We start from the raw sequence: 22106 nt of genomic DNA on the forward strand, positions 1-22106 counted from the left end.
TGTTAACCTTTGCTCCGGAAGCGCAACAACAAAAACAGTCCGTGCGGAACCCCGCACCCCAACTCGAGGTCCCGCGGGTGAATTATGTAAACACCACAGGCTAATTGTTAAATTTGAATGGATGGGAGGGGAAGTCGATGTGGGAGAAAGTCCTTTTGAGTCGGAAGGCCAGTGCACCTCCCTTCTTCATTATTGGAGGAGGGTTCAGCTCAACTTTTCTAGCCCGTAGGCAGGCCAATATTTTTAATATTTGTCTTCCACATTTTGTTTTAGGATGTAACATATTGGTGTGTGCGTGTGTGTTTGTGCAGATGAGCGTGCACGTGAATTTTGACAACTGCATATTGTGGGATGTTCCCATGTGAGAAAAGTGGCCAATATGTGGTGCTGAAATCATGCTTTATTAGAACAAAAAAAAAAAATAAACACTCAAGGAGAATGAAAGAAAACCTTCCTACCACAGCACATGGACTCGCTGTAGCAAAGAAATTAACACTGACTACAGACTACAGTACACACAAACACACTAATGAGCAATCCTCCAGGAGATAGCACTGCTTCTGCACAGCTGACACTCCCAGAAATTGTTTTTTGGTTTTGTTTTGTTTTTGGTTTTTTTTTCTGGCCAGGTGAATGTATGGAAAGTCCAAGGGACCGTCCGGTACCAGAAGCAGCGCTCCTACGTCAAATATGAGAGTGCAGGCCACTCACACTCTCAGGTGGTCATCAAATAAATTGGTGATACGACGCAGTCAGTCTGAACGCAAGACCTCGTCATGCTGCTTACGTGAGGGTGATGCAAGCAGCACTCAGGGTCTTGTGTTCGCGGTAAATCATCATCGCGACACATGTCCAAAACAACAAGGCTTGTTTTTGGTGTTGAGTAAACTTCAACAGGGAGACGCTCTACCTGCTGAGGCAATCTTAAACATCAACTTAGCGTTGAGGCACATAGTATTTCTTTCTACGTTTAGCAGGGTATTCGTTCCACAAGGAACTTTCTCCTGTTCATCAACATTTTGGTTTCCTTATTTCACTTCATATAATTGTCATAAATAACAATGCATGCATTCCCCATAACCGTTAAATCCGGCTATATACATTATGTACATGTCACTGCAAAAGTATAGCGGTTGGAGACTTGACGTTGGCAATCAATTGATGTCAACTTTGGTACAAAAAAACAATAGTTCCTATGTACAAGAAAATAAATCTGTCTATTCTTGTTGCTGATTCACTTAACATTAGATTAGCAATGTGGGAAATTGGGGGCGGGTGTTTCAGAGACGTCTACATCCAAGTTTGATCAATTTTCTTATTTTTTTTCTTTTTTTACATTGATTGGATGTGAACGTTGACAGTCGCAGAGGCTGAGCCAAGTTGGTTGGAAACTCGAAGTGTGTACACTCCACCATCATTCTCCTTCACCGCGGCAATCACCAGTGTGGAAATGTCAGCCGTATTATCTACGTGGTGACGGTTGTCCCCGTCAGGAAGCATCTGGTCTGAGTGCAGCCACTGCACGGATGGTGTGGGGTCTCCAGAGAAGGTCCCTGTCACCATCAGGGATGTTCCAACTGCGACTTTGATGTTTTCTGGAAGAGCTGTGACCTGAGGTGGCGCACCTACAAAGACCAGCCAGTTTAGCAACACTTATTTCCATCACCATAACTTCTTCCTGATCCATTACATTCCATTTTGGATATCCACCTCACCTGTTTTCATCACACTCACAAGGCTCCTCTGTGAGGAGGAGGAGAAGCTGGAGGAGGAGGAAGAAGCTTCCACATGTGATCGATCACACATTTGCGTAATTTGATTGCCGGTCTCGGACATGCTCTCAATGGAGCTGAAAGTGGCAGCCTGCCTAGACGATGCCTTCATATGAGCAGAAACGGCTGAGAAAGCTTCGGCTTTTTGTTCCACCCTCATCATTGTTCGTGTTTCTTCCTCAATACCGGCTGCAAGAATGCAAAGAACACACATACTTGGTTGGCCCTTTTGAAACTATTCCTTATCCAATATTGCCAAAGTATGAATCGCTTACTGAAGACATTGAGGGAGGACGTGGCGGAGCACTGGCCGAGCTGGTTTTTGGCCTTGATGGTGTATTTACCGCTGTCTGCCAGCTTTGCTTTACATATCTCCAGAGTATATACACTGTTGATCCAGTTCATTCTCACATTGGATGTGCCTGATAACTGCAAGAGAGAAAATATTCAGGTGAAGATGGTAACACAGGGAGTTAAAGCAGAGACAACTTCAAATACTCACAGTCAGGTTGTCTTTAAACCACTCCACGTCTGGGAAAGGCTCGCCTGCTATCTCACATGTGAATTTAACACTTTGTCCCTCTTCCACATTTAACGATCGGGGTTGCGACAAGAAGTGAGGTGGTGTTCCACATTTGAGCTGTTCCAAGTCCATCCAAACTTGTTCTCAGCAATGACTCTAAACTGATAGCTGGTTCCTCCAAAAAGATTGATAACAGTGTAGCGGCTGTCACGAGATTGAGCAACTCGCTCCCACCTCTCAGCTGTGGTGGGGCATTTTTCAATAATATAACTGATAACCTTGCTGCCGCCATCATTTGCTGGGGCAACCCAGTTAAGTGTGACAGAGTCTCGAGAGATATCACTGGCTTTAAGACCACGGGGAGGAGGGTTAGGGACATCTGCCACATCCAACTCAACTGTCTGCTGATCAATTCCAAATCTGTTTTTAGCACAGACGATGTGAAATCCAGCATCCTTCTTCTCCACGCCGTGAGGGAACACCAAAGAAGTGAATGAGCGTGTGACAATGACCTGGTAGTGGCCATTGCTATCTATGAGATCTTGCCCCTTCTGCCATGTGATGACAGGATCAGGTTTGCCACCAAAAGGTATCTTAATATTGACCATTTCTCCACGCAGGGCAGGAATTGCTTCTTTGTCCTTCAGATTCTTGGGAAGGTGGATCGTTGCAGGAACTGATAAAACAGAGAAAGGTCATTCTTAAAGGGACAATATTTTTATCCGTGAGTGTGTGTGTTACATATAGAGTGGTACCTCTACTAATGAAAGATTTGGGTTATGGAAAGCCTCCTCAGAATTTTTTTTTCTCTAGTTACAAAAGAAAATCAGGATACAAAAGGAAAAAAGTGCCACCATGGAATGTAAACATCCTGTACTGTATCTTGGTTTGAAAGCGGCGCGATAGAGTTGCTCTCCGATTGGCTACCGCCGGAACATCTTCCTGGGATCACATTGGCTAGGAAGGATGTCAATCTTTAGCCATAACACACATACTGTCTCTTTCTTTGTGTGGCGCAATAAAGGAGCTCCCCGCCATTGACTAACACACAACATCTTCCTGGCATCACAATACTCGATTGACTAGGAGTGACATCAATCCTTTTTTTTTTTTTGTCGGGATGTCAATCTTTACCCGTGATAAACTTCCCGTATGTTCATCACCGAAGCCATCGTCATACACTCGCACACACTCGTACTGCACAACTTCTTTGTAGATTTATTCATCATTTTTCACTATGGGACCCAGGAAATTGATGGCCAGTGCCAGTGAAAAGAAGACGAGAGTTGTATTGTCCATCAAAACCAAAAAAAAAAAACCATCGAGATATATGAAAAAGACATGCATGAACGTGGCTTCATGCTGGTGCTGCTCGACGGGATTTTGACAGGTTCGAAGGGGAGGTTGAACCTGAAGTTGAGGAAATTGTTTCGCTGGGAAAGGGTGAGGAGATCAAAGACTTGATTCAGGAGCACAACAACAATCTTTCGACGTTCAGGAGAAATCACAATCTTTTGACGGAGAAGCAAAAGGAGGAGGCTACAATTTTCAGCATAGAGGAGGAGGCAGCCACTATTCCATCAGCCAGAATAAAAGAAGTGTTGACTAAATTCCATGACATTTCAGAATTTATTCAAAAGAATCATCCTAAAAATGTGTTAACTAGCCAGGCTATCGCTCACTTCCATGAAGTTTGCCTTGCACATTTCTGCACAATTATTAAAAGCCGTCAAAGGCAAACATCCATGGATTGGTACTTTGCGATACATTGAAAGTCAATGTTGGTTTTGAATTCATAGTCTATGGGATATATAAAACTTGTGTACTCCTCCGTCTCCCACGATGCCTTTTTCCTCACCATGCACCGTTCTCTTCAGATCCTTGCTCAACGCCAAAGGTATTATGTATACTTTGAATGCTTTTTTTTTTTTTTTTTTTTTTTTTTTTTTTTTTAGGCAAATGAACATAATTTTGGATTGCTCTTACCATTATGTACACTTTGCTTATTTTTGGCAGCAGCGGGGTTGGGGGGCTTGGAGCAAATTAGGCTATTTACATGTAAAATGTGTTTCTACTTACGAAAGTTTCAAGTTACGAAACGATTTCCGGAACAGATTAATTTCATAAGCATATATATAAATTTTCTTAGCCGCCTATCTTCATGAGGGTCACGGGAGTTCTGGAGCCTATCCCAGCTGTCAACGGGCAGGAGGCGGGGTACACCCTGAACTGGTTGCCAGCCAATCGTAGGGCACATGGAGACAAACAGCCGCAGTAACAATCACACCAAGGGGAAATTTAGAGTGTCCAATTAATGTTCCTTTATTCTGGGGTGTGGGAAGAAATCGGAGTGCCCGGAGAAAACCCACGCACGCACGTGGAGAACTAGCAAACTCCACACAGGCATGTCCAGGATCGAACCCGGGACCTTCCAGCTGAGCCACCATGCCTATATATATATATATATATATATTATATATATATATATATATATATATATATATATATATTCTTACTTTCGACATCCAGAGAGATCGTGGCACAGATGGAACCTCCTTGATTGGTGGCCCTGATCTGGTACACAGTAGAGTCTTCCTCATCAACCTCAGCGATGACGAGTTGGTGGTAACCTCCCTTGAATTCTTGAATTTTGATCTTCTTTTCATCCGCATGGATCTCTTTTCCTCGTCTGAACCATTTAATCACTGGTTTGGGCTGACCTGTGATTTTACAGACAAGTGTAGCATTGCTCTTGTATTTGACACTCATGTTCCTCAGCTCCTCCTTAAAGGCTGGTGCTTGAACATCAACAGCTGTGGCAGGAACAATGGAAGAGCTTTCCTCACTGTAGTCGCAAAGGGTTGACATGTACAAGAACTAATAGCACGTTTACAAAGGCATATCTGACATCGACGACAAAAACATACCATAGATTTCAACTTTGAATGCGGCATCTACCCTGCCAAAGTGGTTGTGCAGTCGGATCCTGTATTTTCCTCCATGGATTCTGCGCTGGACATTTTTGATAATCAGGTGCGAATAATACTCGGTGGTCTCAATACTGATGTCCTCCGATGTCTCCAGGGTCTTTGCTTCTTGGAGCCACGTAATCTTTGGTACAGGACGGCCAATGTACGGAGCATGGATTCGCAGGGTTGTTCCCAGACCAGCATAGTAGGTGTTCTTCAATGGGTAGTCTGAATGGAAGGATGGCGCAGCTTCCAGTACGAGAATGCCTGTGGTTTCTGCTTCGCCAGCATCATTGGTAGCTTTACAGGTGTATGCTCCCTCATCCTCTTGTTGGTCAGTCATGATGGAAAGGGAGTGGTTACGGCCATCGGAGTTCATCTCGTATCTGCGGGACTCCACAATCTCCCTCCCTGCGTGGTACCACCTGATCTCAGGAACAGGTCTGCCAATAATCTGGCACTTCATTACAGCAGGCTGTCCCAGTTTTTCTGTTACCTCATCAATTTCTTTTCTAAGACTTGGTTTCGTTTCAACTGTAAATATATATCAAGCAGACAAATACAAAAAAAGATGTCAATCAAGTACACGTGTTTGTTTGTTTTTTTAACTAACTGTATAAATTATACTTTTACACCAACTATCAGTATACGCACCACCCAGTTTCGTCTTGATGCAAGTGGCAGTCCGACGAGGTCTGCTTATTCCGGTCTCATTTTCAGCAAATACTCTGAACTCATACTCGGTAGCTTCAGCCAGACCAACCATGGTGAACTCTAGTTCTTTTACCCTCTGTTTGTTGCATTTCTTCCAGCTGCTTTCAGTGGACTTCCTGTATTCCACCCAATAACCCTGGACTACTTTACCACCATCACACTCTGGTGCTTGCCAGGAAATGGTGATCAACTTATTAGTTACATTTGTTGTATCAATTTCACCTGGCTGGCTCGGCTTATCTGCAAGGTGCAAAGAAGCAAAACAAAATTATGTTTTTTTTCTCTGCAAAAAAAAAGAAAAAACAAGTGAGCAGGATGAAGGATTAGAATTCTTCATACATATTAGAAGTCTTTGAAAGTATGTGGAAGACTTGCGAATCATCAAATTTACACTTATGACTTCTGTCAAAGATAATGACGTACCGAATGGATCTTTACATATGACTGGGTCAGACACAGGTCCAGCCTCACTCTCGCCAACGTCATTGACAGCAACAATTCGGAAGTGATAGTTGGCATCTGCTGTGAGTCCAGACTGAGTAAACATGGTGGACATAATCTTGGTGGGGTGACGAGACCATTGCTCAGTGGACACCTCCTTGTACTCAATAAAGTAACCTGTGATGGTGGAACCCCCATCATCTTTTGGTCTGTACCAGCCCAGTGCCACAGAGTTTTTGGTGACATCCATGATCTCCGGTGGTGCACTGGAAGGCTCTGGTGGACCTGTTTTGCAAATCAGAGTTTCCAGGCTCATCAGAGGGTGAGGGAGTCGATTTTTGTTCACGATGTAAAAACAAGAATACTTACAAAGCGGAGTCTTGGGCAACAGCGGCTGCTCTGACTTCAGCGATGGACCGATACCAAACGAGTTCTCCGCGGTTACCTTAAAGTGATATTCGGTTCCTTCGTTTAGGCCCCTGACAACCAACTGATTATCAGTCACCTTGCTGTCCACAGTGTACCAAGCATTTCTGGTAACCTCTCTTCTTTCAACAATGTAACCGAGGATCTCTGTACCGCCGTTATCGGTGGGCACCTTCCAGGATACCTTAACGGAGTTGGCCTGGATTTCTTCAAATACTAAAGGTCCTTCTGGAGCACTTGGACGGCCGATGACATTAACCTTGATTTGGACCTTCTTCTTCCCGACTTTATTTTCAAGAAGGAGCTCATACACACCAGAGTCACTCCTCTCCGCTCCTTTGATTACCAGTTCACTGGTGTCTTCAGTGTGAGCAACCATGGCCTTAGTTGACACTGTCCCGCCGTCCTTGAACCATGAACAAGTAGGTTGAGGTTTACCCTTGATAGGGAGAGAGAGAGACGGACCACTCCGCCGTGACGGAAGACATATTCATCTCCCTCAATCAGGTTCTCAAATTTGAAAGTGGGTCGGCTGACCGAGTCACAAACCGGCACCCAGCCTGGTCTGTGGGCATCTCGTTGCTCCACCACATATCCACTTATGGGAGCGCCACCATCCCTTGGAGGAGAATCCCAGCTACATGTAACTGTGGTGGCATCAATCTCATCAAATCTTATTGGTCCTTTTGGTTCATCAGGTTTGGCTAAGAGAAGATAACATTGAACCGGTGTATTAATCATTCAAACTCTGCTTTTTTGCTCTATTTGAAATGGTTAAATGTCTTCCATATTTCATTGTAGTACTTGGGTTATAGTTAAAGGGTTAAGTTAAACCATCTCAACAAATGTATAACAGCAGGTTTACTTACAGAGAATGACAACCTTGATGACCTCGGTAGTGACACCAACAGTGTTCTTCATCTCCAGGGTGTAGTTGCCAGTGTCATCAATAGTTGTGTCAGACATAGTTAGTTTGGAAAACTTGCCAGTGCTCTGGATCTTGACACGATCTGTGATTTTTATCCTATTGTCACCAAAGAACCAGAAGCAGGACGGGGGAGGCCTGCCAATTATTGGCATATCAAGCTCCAGGGTCTTACCGGCCTCAACATTAACCGCTTTCTGGGGAATGTTGGTGAAATCCACTGCAGGCATCACTGGGAAAACACATTTGTTACTAAAAGTTAGTAAACTGTAGACTAACAAAAACTTTATCCTGCTCAACAAAGACTTAATGACTATGCTGGTCACGTCTTTGTTCTTGTACAGTCACAGGTGTAACAAGCTCCTTTGCTTCACTGGCACCTCGACTGTTGATGGCTTTGATTCTGAGCAAGTACTGTTCCTTCTCATTCAGCTTCTCAATAGTGTGCTCAAAGTCGGTTAGCTTGAGCGAGGCCACCTTCATCCATTTCTCAGTACCGAACTTGCAGGCCTCAACAACGTAACCGATCAGTCGACTTCCTCCATCGTGCTCAGGCTTCTCCCAGCTCAATGAAACGGTAGTCTTGGTGATGTCAACCACCTCCAGTTTACGCGGTGGGTGAGGCACCTCGCAAACCAGGATGACATCCGCTGTCTCGCAAGGCTCGCCGACCCCATAAATGTTTTCGGGTAGGACTCTGAAGTAGTACAGCATACCCTCCATCAGTCCATCAATCTTGAAGGATGTCTTGCTACACTTGGAAGTAACAGTTTTGTAGGCTCTCATGGAGGCCTCACGCCGCTCAACAATATAATTATTGACAGGAGCGCCACCGTCCACAGTTGGGCCTTCCCATGAGATGATAGCATATTCTTTGGTCAGTTCCTTGATCTTGATTGGTCCTGTTGGTCCCGGGGTGTCTAGAATTATAAACAGTTCACAATTTAGAGCTGGCATTAGTAAATAGTAAAAATCACGACATGTGTACTTAACAGGAACTTATAGCATGGTTGTCCACTTACCATAGACTTTGACCAGAAGAGAGACTTCTTGTTTCCCAGCAGAGTTCTCAGCCACAATCGTGTATTTTCCAGCATCATATCGGTGGACCTTATCAATGATGAGTGTGGTTGACTTATGGGTGACCTCTATGAAGCCTCGGTTGTTGAGGTTGACACCTGGCTTGCTCCAAGCAATTGTTGGAGCAGGACGGCCTGTGATATTTACGAAGAGGCGGAGGCAACCGCCAGCACGCAGGCAGATGGTCTTCTTCAGGTCATCGTGGAGCTCAAAGTCAGGAGTTTCTATTGGGCGAAGGTAAGGATGAGTGAAGTAGTGGGGTTACATCATATATGTAAACAGTGTCACACAAAACATTACTTGAAGTTGAATTATTGTGCAGATTTGGAAAACTATGGTTTGGTTCTTGCTTCGTAGAAGACAAAACAATAATATGATTAAGAAGGAATGAACAACATACCAATTCTCTCCACTGGCTCTGTCTCAGTACACCGCTCACTGAAGTCTCCGGTGCCATTGATGTTGATGCCAGCCACTCTGAAGCAATACTTTTTGCCTGAACAAAGTCCAGTCACCATGTGTTCGGAAGTACGCAATGTCTTCTCATGGGCCTTTGTCCACTCCTCTTTTCCAACTTCCTGCATTTCCAGTATGTAGCCCAGCACATCAGCACCTCCATCCTCCACAGGGCGAGACCAAGCTAAGCTAATGCTGTCAGCGTGGGTGTCAGTGATACGAGGTACAGAGGGAGGTGAGGGGGTGCCTAAAATGGGATGAGAATGCAAAGGTTAAACCAGCTATTTGTAGGTCATGATTGGTTGGATGGCGTGTCAGCATCTGATTTAATTCATCGAGAGACACTTGTTTGGTGGGGGACTTGGACCAAGCTGAACTTACATGTTGGTACTCTGCAGACAACATACAGAGAAACTTCACTGGGTTCACTCTCCCCAGCCTTGTTGATGGCAGTCACCCTGAACTGGTATATGCTGCCTTCAGCCAAACCAGACACCTTCAGCATTGTGTCGAGGTGTGCCCCGCTCCTGTTCACCTTCACCCACCGGGCACTCTTCTTCTCCCGCCTCTCAACCAGATAGTGGATCAACGGACTTCCGCCATCGCTCTCGGGCTTCAGCCATTCAATGGTTGCAAAGTCCTTTCCAGACACCAGGATCTCAGGTGCACCCGGTGGAGTTGGCACAGCTGTAAGAAGATGTTCTTAAGGTTTAAAACAACAACTACAGTCGTCTGGGGTTATAATAATGCCAATTATTAGGTGACAGGTCAATGGCATAATAGAATCTAGAATTACTGTCGTAGGTGGGGTAAAAGGCTCTGAGGTTACGATCCAACAAACCTGTAATGTACCTTTCGGAAACTTTTTAGTCATAACTTCCACTGTAAATGAACTCATAAATCTCTTCTAAAGGCATTTAACAATGATTTGGACAGGGCCACTCACTGAAAGTATTTCTGGCAACCATGGCCTCTGAGAGAAGGGGTATTCCAGCGCCATACTTGTTGACTCCCCTGACTCTGAACAAGTACTCTGTGTTCTTTAACAGACCGGTGATGTTGCAGATCAGGTCTTTGCACTCGGCATGCATGAAAACCCAGTTAAGTCTGTTGGTGTCTCTTCTCTCCACGAGGTAGTGAGATACCTCATCACCACCATCCTCTAGAGGAGGTTTCCAGCTCAGAGTGCATGATTCCTCAGTTATCCTGCTGATCTCGATGCTGCCTTCACAGACTCCTGGAGTGTCTAGAAATATTAGTCATTGTGTTGTTAGCAGTGTCCTAGTCAAACGATGATTTTGATTACCAGGAGGAATCATTTCCACTTACCAAGTACTTTGACATTGACCTCGGCAGTCTTGGTTCCACTCACATTCCGAACAGTGAGAATGTACTTTCCAGTATCATCTCGGTCACAGAACTTGATGATGGCCATTGCTCGGTTGGATGTATATTGCAGGTGGTACTTGTCACATAACTCCAGTTCCCTGTTGCCCTTAGACCAGGAAGCTTTGGGGTCAGGCCTGCCACCCACCGCAGCGTCGAGAACTAGATCTGACCCAGCTCTCACCATAACAACTTCAGATAAGAGCTTGCTGTCCAACTGAGCCTTTGGAGGTTCTGCCATAATATACAGATATACAGAACACATTTACACCAGTTGCATCTGCGTGGTCAACCAGAGGATTTGAGACGTGTCACATATTTTGGTCATTTTTATATCGCAAACAATTAGCTTACCGAAGTCAATTTTGCACTGCACGGAGCCCGTGGACTCAGACGGGGTGCTGAAGACCTGGTTTGCATTCTTGGCAATGACTCTGAACTCGTAGGGTTCGCCTTCTCCCAGGGCGGTAACAGTGTAGAAATTGTCCACAACATTCGTGTAGTTACATTTCAGCCAACGGCCCTCCCCAGTCAAAGTGTATGGTTTGCGTTCAATAATGTAACCCACGATTGGACTTCCACCGTCATTCAGTGGAGTCAACCATTTGAGCGACACGGTGGTCCTAACCCTCTTGAAAGGCTAAAGCCTGAGGAGCCCCAGGAGTGTCCATTACTTTCACAGTGAAAATGATGGCCTCGCTACCACTGCTGTTCTTTAGGTTGAAAATGTATTTTCCCGAATAATTTCTTGAGCAATTTTCAATATGCAGAGTACTAATGCCCTCTGCAGTTGTGACCTCTGACATCACACTTAGTTCTCCTTCTTCTCTCAGCCAAGTCGCAACTGGGACGGGCTTCCCCCTGAATTGGACACTTAGCTTCACTGAACCGCCAGCTTTGACTGCCACCTTCATTTGCTTGAAGGTGGCATCAATATCCACCTCTGGTGGTGTGAGTCTATCAATGGCCTGAGCCGGTTCTAGAGTTGCCATGTCTTCGCCTCTTCCGACTTGATTTATGGCTGCAACGCGGAATTTGTACTCAACCCCAGTATGTAGACCAGTCACCTTATACTCTGTTTCTGGCACCAGCTCAGTATTTACTCTGTTCCAGTCTGTTTCATCGTTCTTAACCATCTCAACGATGTAGCCCAGAATATCAGAACCCCCATCATCTGCAGGCTTGGTCCATTCTAGACTAATGGAGTCACCAGTGGAGTCTGACACACAGACCACAGATGGGGCACATGGGATACCCTTAGGCTCAACAGCTTTTATGGGCAGGGAGATATTGCTGGGAGCTCCAACACCAGCCTCATTCACAGCAATAACCCGGAACTCATACTCCATATCTTCTGAGAGATTAATAACCTTGTGAGCACATTCAGTGATGGGTTTCTTTGAAAGCACCTTGTAGAATCGGACAGTCTTTTTCTCTCGTTTTTCCAGAATATAGAAATGAATGGGGTTTCCGCCATCAAATGTTGGAGGAGTTCAGGCCAAAGTTATGCTTTCTCCTGTGATCTCAGTGGCATCTGGAGTGCCTGGAGAATTCGGGGTAGCTGTGGAGAAATGTAGAGACAATACTGAAATATCTTGTAAAATGAAAGATTTTAATCTCGTCACTTACTGTATTGCAGCTGTGCAATAATAGGGCAGGATTCTAATGGTCTTCCAACACCAAATCTGTTGACAGCTGAGACCCTGAACTGGTACTCATTGATCTTAATGAGTTTGGTTGCACTAAAAGTGCACTCTCGACAGTTTTCAGACACTAATGCCCAAGAGATCTTGGATGTTTCACGTTTCTCAATGATGTAATGTGTAATTTCTGAGCAGCCATCGTTCTCTGGCGGATTCCAGGACAGAGTACATCTGCCCTCTGAGATGTTGCTAAATGTGATGGGTCCTACTGGTTCTCCAGGAGTGTCTGCATCACAAAATACAGGAAACTCAGGTGTAATAAATCACTCGTACATATATACTCCAATAGACAAAGACAACTGCACACCTTGGACTTGAACCAAGAGATCCTCCTTTTTTACGCCAGATCCATTGGTCGCTTCAACGGTGTAGAGACCACGGTGACTGCGGTCAGCATCTCTGATGAAAAGGGTGCTGCATCCAGCAATAGTGATAATATCCAGCATCCTTTTGGTGATTTCTACACCATCTCGGTACCAGAGCACCTTAGGAACAGGCCGTCCTGTAATGGCCACTTTCACCTTGATGTTGTCACCCGCTTTAACAGTCAAACCCTCAAAATACTCTGGGCCAAATTCAATGTGAGGAGCAGCTGGTTTGGGCGACACGGCAATCAGTAAAGTTCAGGATAATTGATGATCATTACCTGTATTACTCTCACTGAATTATCTTCACTTACCATTCTCGCTCCTGACCACAATCAAACCAGATGAGTTGGACGGAGGGCTGACGACACCAATGGCATTTCGAGCAATCACCCTGAACTCATAGCGCTCGTTCATTGTCAAACCAGTCACAGTGTACTGGCAGTCATGAACATCATTCAAGTTGGCCTTGAACCAACGGCCTTGTCTCTGTCGTTTCTCAATATTGTAGCCAGTAATCTTGCTACCTCCATCACGTTTGGGTGCGTCCCATTTTAGCGTGATTGAGTCACTAGTCACGTCAGTGTAGTCGGGTTGGCCAGGAGGATCTGCAAAAAAGAAGTCGAGTTTTTCATTTGCCTTGCAATGGGGTTGGAGAGAATTTATTCATTGGGGAATAAATTGTGCTCCGTACTGTGAGCATTTGGACAGAGTCAAAACTCACCAACAGGACTGACAGCCATAGTGGGCTTACTCTCATCACTCATCCGGCTGCAGCCAGCATCATTCTGTGCATAGACTCTGAACGAGTACTCGAGGCCTTCAATGAGATCCGAGATCCTGTACTCAGTTTCTCTGATGAGCGCCATGTTCACCTTCTGCCACATAAAGCTGTTCTTTTCCCTCTTCTCCACATGGAATCCCTGGATGGGGGTACCACCGTCATAGATGGGCTTCTCCCACTGGATAGTCATGCCATCGTTAGTGATGTTGTACACAACAGGCTTGCCTGGCGGACCTGGGGGCCTGAACTGGTGCTTGGCAATTACCGTTTGTGAGACGAGGGGTTCACTGACACCATACCTGTTCTCAGCACACACTCTGAACTGATATTGGACACCCTTGATAAGGTTAGGCACTTTGAATTGAGTTCCTTCCACACTGGAACAAGCCATCTTCCAGTCAGGCTGAGAAGTGTCGCGCTTCTCTACACTGTAGCAGTTGATTTCTCCACCTCCGTCAACCTGGGGCTCATCCCAGGAGATCGTGACGCTTTCTGCTCTTACGTCATCAAGGCGGATGGGTCCAAGGGGCTTTGATGGGGGTCCGAGGGTAATGACGTGGATATGGAAAGACTTTCTGTTGATTTTGTTGTCAAGAGTGAGTGTGAATTTACCCTCATTCTCTTTCTTCACATTCTTTATCATGAGTGTGGCTTTGTTCTCTGTCTTCTTGAAGCGTATTTCATTGCTTTCCTTCAAGGGAAGGTTATCCTTCAGCCAAAAGACCGTTGGTTTGGGTTTACCTTTGTATGGCAGCTCAATGTGGACATTATGACCTAAGCGAACACAAATTCTTCCGTCTGGATAGTCTGCAAGGCTTGCTTCAGGCGTAATTACGTAGTCGATTACTTTGATTGGCCCTATCTTCACAAAATCCCCCTGGCCCTTCTCATTTCGAGCAGCTACTCTGAAGAACATATCAGAGTGCTCCTTTAGTTTTTTTACCTCAAATTCACAGTATCGGCTCGTTCCTCCCAGTGTCCATTCCTCATCTGAAGTTTTCTTTTCAATGATGTAGTCGGAGATGATACTTCCGCCATCATAATCAGGCTTTAGCCACTGCAGACTAACAGAAGACTTAGAGGAATCCTTCATCGAAACGTCTTTGACTGGTCCAGGGGTCTGTGTAGCCTTCACTGGTTCGAGTGTTTCGCATGGTTCACCAACACCATTCTCATTCTCTGCTAGAAGACGGAAGAAGTAGGATGTCTTTTCAGAGAGATCTTCAATTGTGTAGATTGTGTCAGTGCATTTGCTTGTTACTGTAGAGTACGATCTCTTTGAAGAGTCTCTCTTCTCAATAATGTAGTTGGTGATTTCAGCGCCACCATCGAGGAGTGGGCTCTCCCAGCAAAGAGTTACTTTCCCGCTGGTTACTTCTTTCAATGTCAGGTTCCTGCACTGAGATGGAGAGTCCTGGACCTTTACCGACAAGGTTAATGTCTTGGGCTCTCCCACACCGTTCTCAATCTTGACTGTATATTTTCCAGTGTCAAGCTTGGTTACTTCACGCATAATGAGGACTGTGGTTGTATCTGAATGGTGGAACTCAAAAGAGGGGTTGTTGTCAATGCATACATCTCCTTTGCTCCAGGAAGCACAGGGAGATGGTCGACCCTTCAGCGGAACAGAGAGCTCCACGTCCTTGCCGGCTTTCACAATATAATGAGTTCTTGTGGCCACATCGGAGTCAATCTGTGCTTCCTCTGTGAAAATTATGTTTTTGTAATTTATCAACAAAAGATGAAAACAACAAGTTGTGTTTCTAAAGTCCTCAAAGTCACTTACCTAGGATATCTTTAGCCTGTACGGGTTCAGTCATCTGCAAGGGTTCACCAAGGCCTACGCAGTTGACAGCAGAAACTCGAAAGAAGTAGTTCACGTCTGGCTTTAAGTCATGTACAGTGTACTCTGTCAACTTGACCTCTCCCTTTGAAGTAACCATTGCCCAATCTTCCTCTCCCTCGTTGAGTTTCTCCACCATGTAGCTGGTCACCTCACTGCCTCCATCCCATTCTGGCTTGGACCATCCCAATGTGATAGAGGTCTTTGTGGAATCCATCACCTTCAGCTTGCAAGGCTCATCTGGTGGATCTGTAAATGAAATTAATTTATAGGCACATGAGGTCCCTGGTTTACATTTTTTTTTTTTTGAAGGAGTGGCTTTTACCACTTACCAATTGGATCAGCAGCCTTATAGAAGTCAGATACATCTGAGAAGGGTCCTTCCCCGGCCTTGTTAATGGCACAGACACGATACTGGTAATCATTTCCTTCAGTTAGGTGGTAGACAGTCTGTTTGTTGTCAGGAATAGGATCCTTGCAAACTCGGATCCAGCGCAAACTCTTCTTGTCACGTCTCTCCAGGTAGTAGCCAGTAACTGTGCTACCCCCATCTATACCCGGACCTTCCCATTCTACCACCATAGTAGTCTTGGTGATGGTGTTCACCTCAGGAGTATGTGGCTGCCCCGGAGTTACTAATGGAAACGGACAAAGAATTTGATTTGTTTCTGATAGTTGTAGACAGAAGAACCCCCAAGAGTTAAATGCTTGATTATAAAACCTTACATCACAACGGACAGCTTACCAAAAGCATTCTTTGCAACAACAGCCTCTGACTCCAGTGGCACACCAATGCCATACTTGTTAACAGCCATCACGCGGAACACATATTCATTTCCTCGCACCAGTTTTCCGACAGAGATGTATGTCTGTTCATGGCTCTCTGAGATAGTGGACCAAACCACTCTGCTGGTTTCACGCCTCTCGACAATGTAGTGTGTCACCTGTGAACCTCCGAGGTCAGCCTCACTCACAGGTTCCCAGCGGAAGGTGATTCTGTCTGCTGTAATGAGGGTAAAATTTATGCTACCAGCTGGGGGTCCAGGTTTGTCTATGGTGGGATGGAAAGGACCACACATAAATAAAAAGAATTGAGGAATGACAGGAAATGTTTCAAATCTGGGATAATGAACAACGCTGTCAAAATACCAAGGATTTCAACTGCGATCGTGGCAGTTGCAGAGCCCAGGATATTCTTGATCTTGACCTGATACGAGCCAGTGTGCTTGCGGGTCGCATCCTTGATCACGACGGCCGACGAGTCGGTTGTGCTTTCCACGCACAAGGAAGAAGAAGCCACAAGCTCCTTTCCATTCTTCAGCCACTCTATGCTTGGCTGAGGTTTTGCGATGATTCTGACTCTGATTTTAACGGAAGTTCCGGCTTTGTACTGAACCACATCCAAATACTCTGGAGGGACGTCAAGGGCTGGAGCACCTGCACATTAAAATGTTGGATTTTTTTTTTTTTTAATGCATTGTGTTATTCTTAGTATCCCAAATAACATCAATAGATGCGAAAAATGAAAATGAGTACTAACCACATGCATCAATACAAGTTACTGGGCCGGCAATAAGAGAAGGGTTACTGACAGAGCCAAGAGCATTCTTTGCATACACCCTGAATTCATAAGATTCATTCTGGTTCAGGCCAGACACTGTGAAGTCCATCTCAGGGATATTTGAGAAATTAGCCTTCACCCATCTGCCACTGGCTGCTTCCCTTCTCTCCACACTGTAGCCAGTGATCTTACTGCCACCATCATATGGTGGCCTCTGCCAGGACAGGCTGACTGAGTTCTTTGTGACTTCAGTGACATGGACATTAGCGGGAGGCTCTGTAGTAGAGAAGGTTGCCGAATTAAATTGGAGTAAAAGAAAGTGCCGAGTATCTGAACGAGGTGTACTACTTACCACACGCGTCAATAGCCAGCACCTCTTCAGATATCTTGCTCATCTTTCCAATACCGGCAGCATTTTCAGCCGCCACCTTGAACTCGTAGATGAGACCCGGGCAGATGTTGGTGACCCGTAACTGGTTTCCTGGTACTGCCATTTTATTAATCTTTTGCCAGAGAATACTGCTCCTTTCCTTCATCTGCAGATGATATCCAATCACGGGATTCCCACCGTCGTTGACCGGTTCGTTCCAGCAGACTGTTAGGTTATCTCTACATACGAAACTAACCCAAGGTGTGGATGGAGGCCCAGGGAAGGCTGGAATTAAAATAACAGCATATGTGACTAAATGGTGCATATGGGGGGAAAAAGTTAGTTGTTCAATGTACAACTATAAATCCAAAATGACCTACTGAATGGAAGCTTGATCATGACTGGCTTGCTGTCAATGTGGTCACTGACACCATAGCGATTCTGAGCCTTAATTCTGAACTGATATTCCTCCCCCTTGGTCAGCTTTGTTGCCTTGAATTCACTTCTGGCAATGTTACTTGACATCTCTGTCCAAGTAGGTGTGCTAGTTTCCCGTCTCAGGACGAGATAATTGGTAACGGGACTTCCACCATCGTATTCTGGAGGGGCCCATTTCAGGTATGCTGTGGTCTCTCCAACCTCTCCTATCTCCACAGCGCCAACAGGGGGTCCAGGTTAATCTAGTACAATGACCTTCATGAAGATCTTGGTGGCACCACCAAGGTTCGAGGCAGTTACTTCATATTTTCCAGCATCACTTGTCATGCTTTCATTCAGGGTGAATGTTAAGCTGTCAGGAGTGACTTCAGTCAATAGTCTTTTGGATCCCTTGATGACGACATTGTTCTTAGACAAAGTCACGTTAGGCATTGGCTTCCCAGTCATTGGAATGTCAAAGGTAAGGTTGGCTCCAGCTCTTACATAAACAGTATTCTTGGGGTAATTTTTCAGATCAAACTCTGGAGCCTCTGTTGAAATTCAAACAAAATTGTAAACGCAATGTCAAGCAAACTTGAAGAAGAAAAAAAAACATTGAAAGCAAAAATATGCTCCTTTTACAGTATTTTTTCTAGTTGGGAATCTCTGGCAATAGGCTGACACGATACATACAAATACACAGGTAGCGATAGGTTTCAAAATATCAAATTTAACCCTAACCCTTACCCCCTATGTCTCCAGTCATTGGAGCCACTTTCGTATGCCAATAAACAATGTACAGAGAATACTTTTGTGACATAAAGACACCGAGAAAAACAGTAATTAAGCAATAAAAGGTTGCTAGTAATCTGGTAAGGACAGCAGTGTTTCTTTTGTTTTTTGTTTTTGGACAATGAGTCTTAGAGCAATAGTCGGTTGTAATGACCATTGTGTAAAGGGGGTCGAGACTTCAAGAAACGTATACAGGTCAAAGTGACCAGTAGTGTGATAATCACAATCCGCTTTAATGGCAAGGTATGCAACAACACACAAGGCATTTGTCTACGGAAGTTGGTGCCGCCATAGAACGACATCCATGTTGAGTATGAAGAAAAGAACAAATGAACAAACATCAGTGAAGGACAATAGGCAGTCAATTGACAAGGAACATTTTGTTTTCCTTAGAAGAACTCACAGTTGTGCAAGAAGCATTTAGAACTATTCGAGTGCTCTCAGGATTCTTGGCAAATTTTGTGCCACTAAAAGAGTCTCTTACCGATACAGTTATATCTCTCTTCTTTATGAATGGATATTCGCTCGCATCCCGCAACCTCGCATTCCCAACCATAATATCTACGATATGCCTTGGCGATTTAAAGTGTTTAGATCCTCTTACGGTTTTCACTCTTTATTGTATTGCAGCCATTTGCGAAAATCATTTATGCTCATTTATTTCCCTCAATAAGCAAACACGACACCCCATATTGAGAGAATTATTGAAATTTCTGCATATTTATTTAAAAAAAAAAACTTGAAATATCACACAGCAATAAGTATTCATTCGTTTGTTGTGACACCCATCTATTTCACTCGGGTGGTGTCCACGTCTTTTGATCATCCATGAGATGATTCTACACCTTTATTGGAGTCCAGGTGTGTTTGATTATACCTATTTTACTTATTCAGGAAAGCCACATACCTGTCCATATCAGACCTTACAGCTCACGATGCATGACAGATCAAAGGAGAATCATGAGGTCAAAGGAATTGCCTGAAGAGCTGAGGGAGAAAATTGAACAGATCTGGCCAAGGTTGCCAAAACAGTTCTGCTTGAGAGCATAGTGGTATCTGGAAACCTTAAATAGAACATGTTTGAGATGACCAGAATCCTTCCCAGAGCTCGTCGTCCGGCCAAACTGAGCAATCGGGGTGGGGTTTGGGTCAGAGAGGTGAAGAAGAACCCAAAGATCACTGTGGCTGAGCTCCAGAGAAGCGATCGGGATATGGGAGAAACTTTTAAAAAGTTAACCATCACTACAGCCCTCTACCAGTCAGGGCTTTAGGACAGAATGATCCTGACAGAAGCCTCTCCTCAGGGCAAGACAGATGAAAACCCACATGGAGCTTGCTGAAATACACCTGAAGTACTCCAAGGTGGTGAGAAATAAGATTATCTGGTTTGATGAGACAAAGATATCGAAGATGGAGAAAACCAGACACTGCTCATCACCTGTCCAAGACAGTTCCAACAGCGAAGCATGGGTGGCAGCATCATGCGAAGGAAAGATGAATACAGCCAAGTATAGGGATATCCCGAATGAAAACCTTCTCCACAGTACTCGGGACCTCAGATTGGGGCAAAGGGCCACTGACCCAAAGCGTAGCTAAAATAACGCAGGAGTGGCTTCAATACAACGTTAATAGAACAAATGTGTTTGGCAAATGGCTGCGATAAAAAAAAGTGTGAAGAATTGAAGGGATCTGAATACTTTCTGCACCCACTGTATATTTATAATAACGTGCATTGACAACTGCATCTTGAGCTACTGCAGATAACAAAATATATCAAAGATTTGCAGAAATGTAAAATAGATTACCTTGAAGTTCCTTGACGACAACTGGTACAATCATCTCTTTTGGTTCACTTAGTCCAGCATAGTTCTCAGCTCGCACTCTGAAGAAGTACTCTGTGCCTTCCCTCAGGCTTTTTATGGTATGGCTCATGGCCCTCACTGTGGCACACTTGACCCAATTTGTCTGTCCCTTCTCCAGAGCATCAACGAGGTAACCCTTCACTCTACTCCCACCGTCGTACTCGGGTCGGGTCCAGCAAATTGTAACGCTGTCTTTGGTGACATTTGCAACTCCCAGTTTCATGGGGACACTTGGCACCTCTATGAAACAAAAAGGGTACCGTTGAATGAGTTCGTTTTGCAAACTTGATGCAATGAAAAGGGATCGATTTGAAGTTTAGCTGTAATCTTGGTGCCAGCCTTAGCCTCTTGTGGTACGCCCACGCCATATTCGTTCTCTCCGATAACTCTGAAGTAGTAGATGGCTCCTTCAAGCAGGGCTTCTACTTTATACATCAATGCGTGGCAGTTACTTGTCACAGAAACCCAGGCCTTTTTACTGGCCTCGCGCTTTTCAACATGATGAGCCTTCACTGCATCTCCACCATCATTCTCCGGGGCTTCCCAAGTGAGGGTTGCTGACTCCCTGGTTACTGCTGAAACTTTGACATTGACTGGGAGTCCGGGAGAGTCGAGCACATTGACAACGATGGGTAATGTTGCTTTTCCTAGTGATGATTCAATACTGACACAGTATTCTCCAGAATCATTTCTCGTTGACTTTTCAACGGTCAGCGAAGTGCTGGAGTTTGTTGAATCAATTGTTCCTCTCGCCTTGAGATCGCTGCCTTCTTTGGCCCATTCCACTGAGGGAACAGGTTTTCCTTTGAATGAAACATTGAGGGTAAACGCTGTGCCGTTCTGAACCACAAGGACTCGGTGTCCACATTGAATGCTGCCTCGACAGTTCTTTCCACTGCCGCAGCTGCATCGGAATAGCGGCTGCGCTCACTGCTTCCAACTTTGTTTACCGCTTTGACGCAGAATTCATAGACCATATCAGGTTTTAGTCCAGTAATTGTGAACTCCAAGCTTTTGGTCAGTGCAATGGCCTGCACCCATCTCTGCAGTTCTTCATCCTCTAACCCTAACCCATCATCAACAGATGTCTTGACATGACAATGACTTCAATGTACTGTCAATCACAAAAATAGATTTATACATCAAAGTTGATACATTTCTTAATTTGCTTCTACTTCCTCTCAATTTCATGAATGTGAAATTACTCAGTGCTACGACATTAGAAAAGCGTTTTGTTTTCTTTTTTCATTCTCAAGAGGGTTAGTGTAAACAATCTTTTTTTACATTCATTATCAGGTACTGTTCAACTCCAAATTCAACAAGGTACAGTGATCTGATAGTGCCGGGATCATCTGTAAAAATTGTCTCGCAAACAATCTGTTGATAAGGATTTTCTGCTTCTTCTAACATCCATCCATCCCTCCAGCCATTTTTTTAGCCGCACGGGAGCGCTGGAGCTCATCCCTGCCACCATAAGGCAGGAGGCAAGGCACCCTCAAACCAGTTACCAGTCAACCATAGGGAAGATGGAGCTAGACAACAGCCGCACTCACAATCACACGTTGGGGTAATTTAGAGTGTACAATTAATGTTGCGTGTTTTGGGGATATGGGAGGAAACCGGAGTGCCCGGAGAAAACTCACGCAGGCACTGCGTCAACATGCAACTCCACACAGGCGGGGCTGGGATTTCAACCCAACTCCTCAGAACTGTGAGG

The 22106-nt window shown here is 44.8% G+C and overlaps 2 protein-coding genes across 2 annotated transcripts; both read right to left on the reverse strand.

Annotated features, from left to right (window-relative positions):
• Positions 1-389: 389 nt before the first annotated feature.
• On the reverse strand, positions 390-11684 carry LOC133500307 (titin-like). The gene is given in 19 exon segments (XM_061818847.1): positions 390-1625; positions 1716-1961; positions 2048-2201; positions 2275-2971; positions 4812-5153; positions 5223-5798; positions 5919-6218; positions 6402-6704; positions 6789-7302; positions 7305-7549; positions 7715-8002; positions 8097-8690; positions 8793-9074; positions 9251-9553; positions 9688-9993; positions 10253-10552; positions 10636-10926; positions 11047-11332; positions 11601-11684. Coding segments are annotated over 16 exon segments (5622 nt in total). The 3' UTR covers positions 390-1625; positions 1716-1961; positions 2048-2201; positions 2275-2363.
• On the reverse strand, positions 11185-21446 carry LOC133501392 (titin-like). The gene is made up of 13 exons (XM_061821131.1): positions 20333-21446; positions 17699-18286; positions 17301-17603; positions 16928-17224; positions 16537-16824; positions 16133-16438; positions 15720-16022; positions 15331-15636; positions 13485-15248; positions 13075-13368; positions 12703-12987; positions 12322-12621; positions 11185-12253 (listed from the first exon to the last, which is right to left on the reverse strand). Exons 2-13 carry the CDS (start codon positions 17841-17843, stop codon positions 12186-12188), a joined length of 4659 nt encoding a protein of 1552 aa, XP_061677115.1. The 5' UTR covers positions 17844-18286; positions 20333-21446; the 3' UTR covers positions 11185-12185.
• Between the last annotated feature and the right edge of the window lie 660 nt (positions 21447-22106).

This window comes from Syngnathoides biaculeatus, chromosome 5 (assembly GCF_019802595.1).
Source record: "Syngnathoides biaculeatus isolate LvHL_M chromosome 5, ASM1980259v1, whole genome shotgun sequence".
Lineage (NCBI taxonomy): Eukaryota > Metazoa > Chordata > Actinopteri > Syngnathiformes > Syngnathidae > Syngnathoides > Syngnathoides biaculeatus.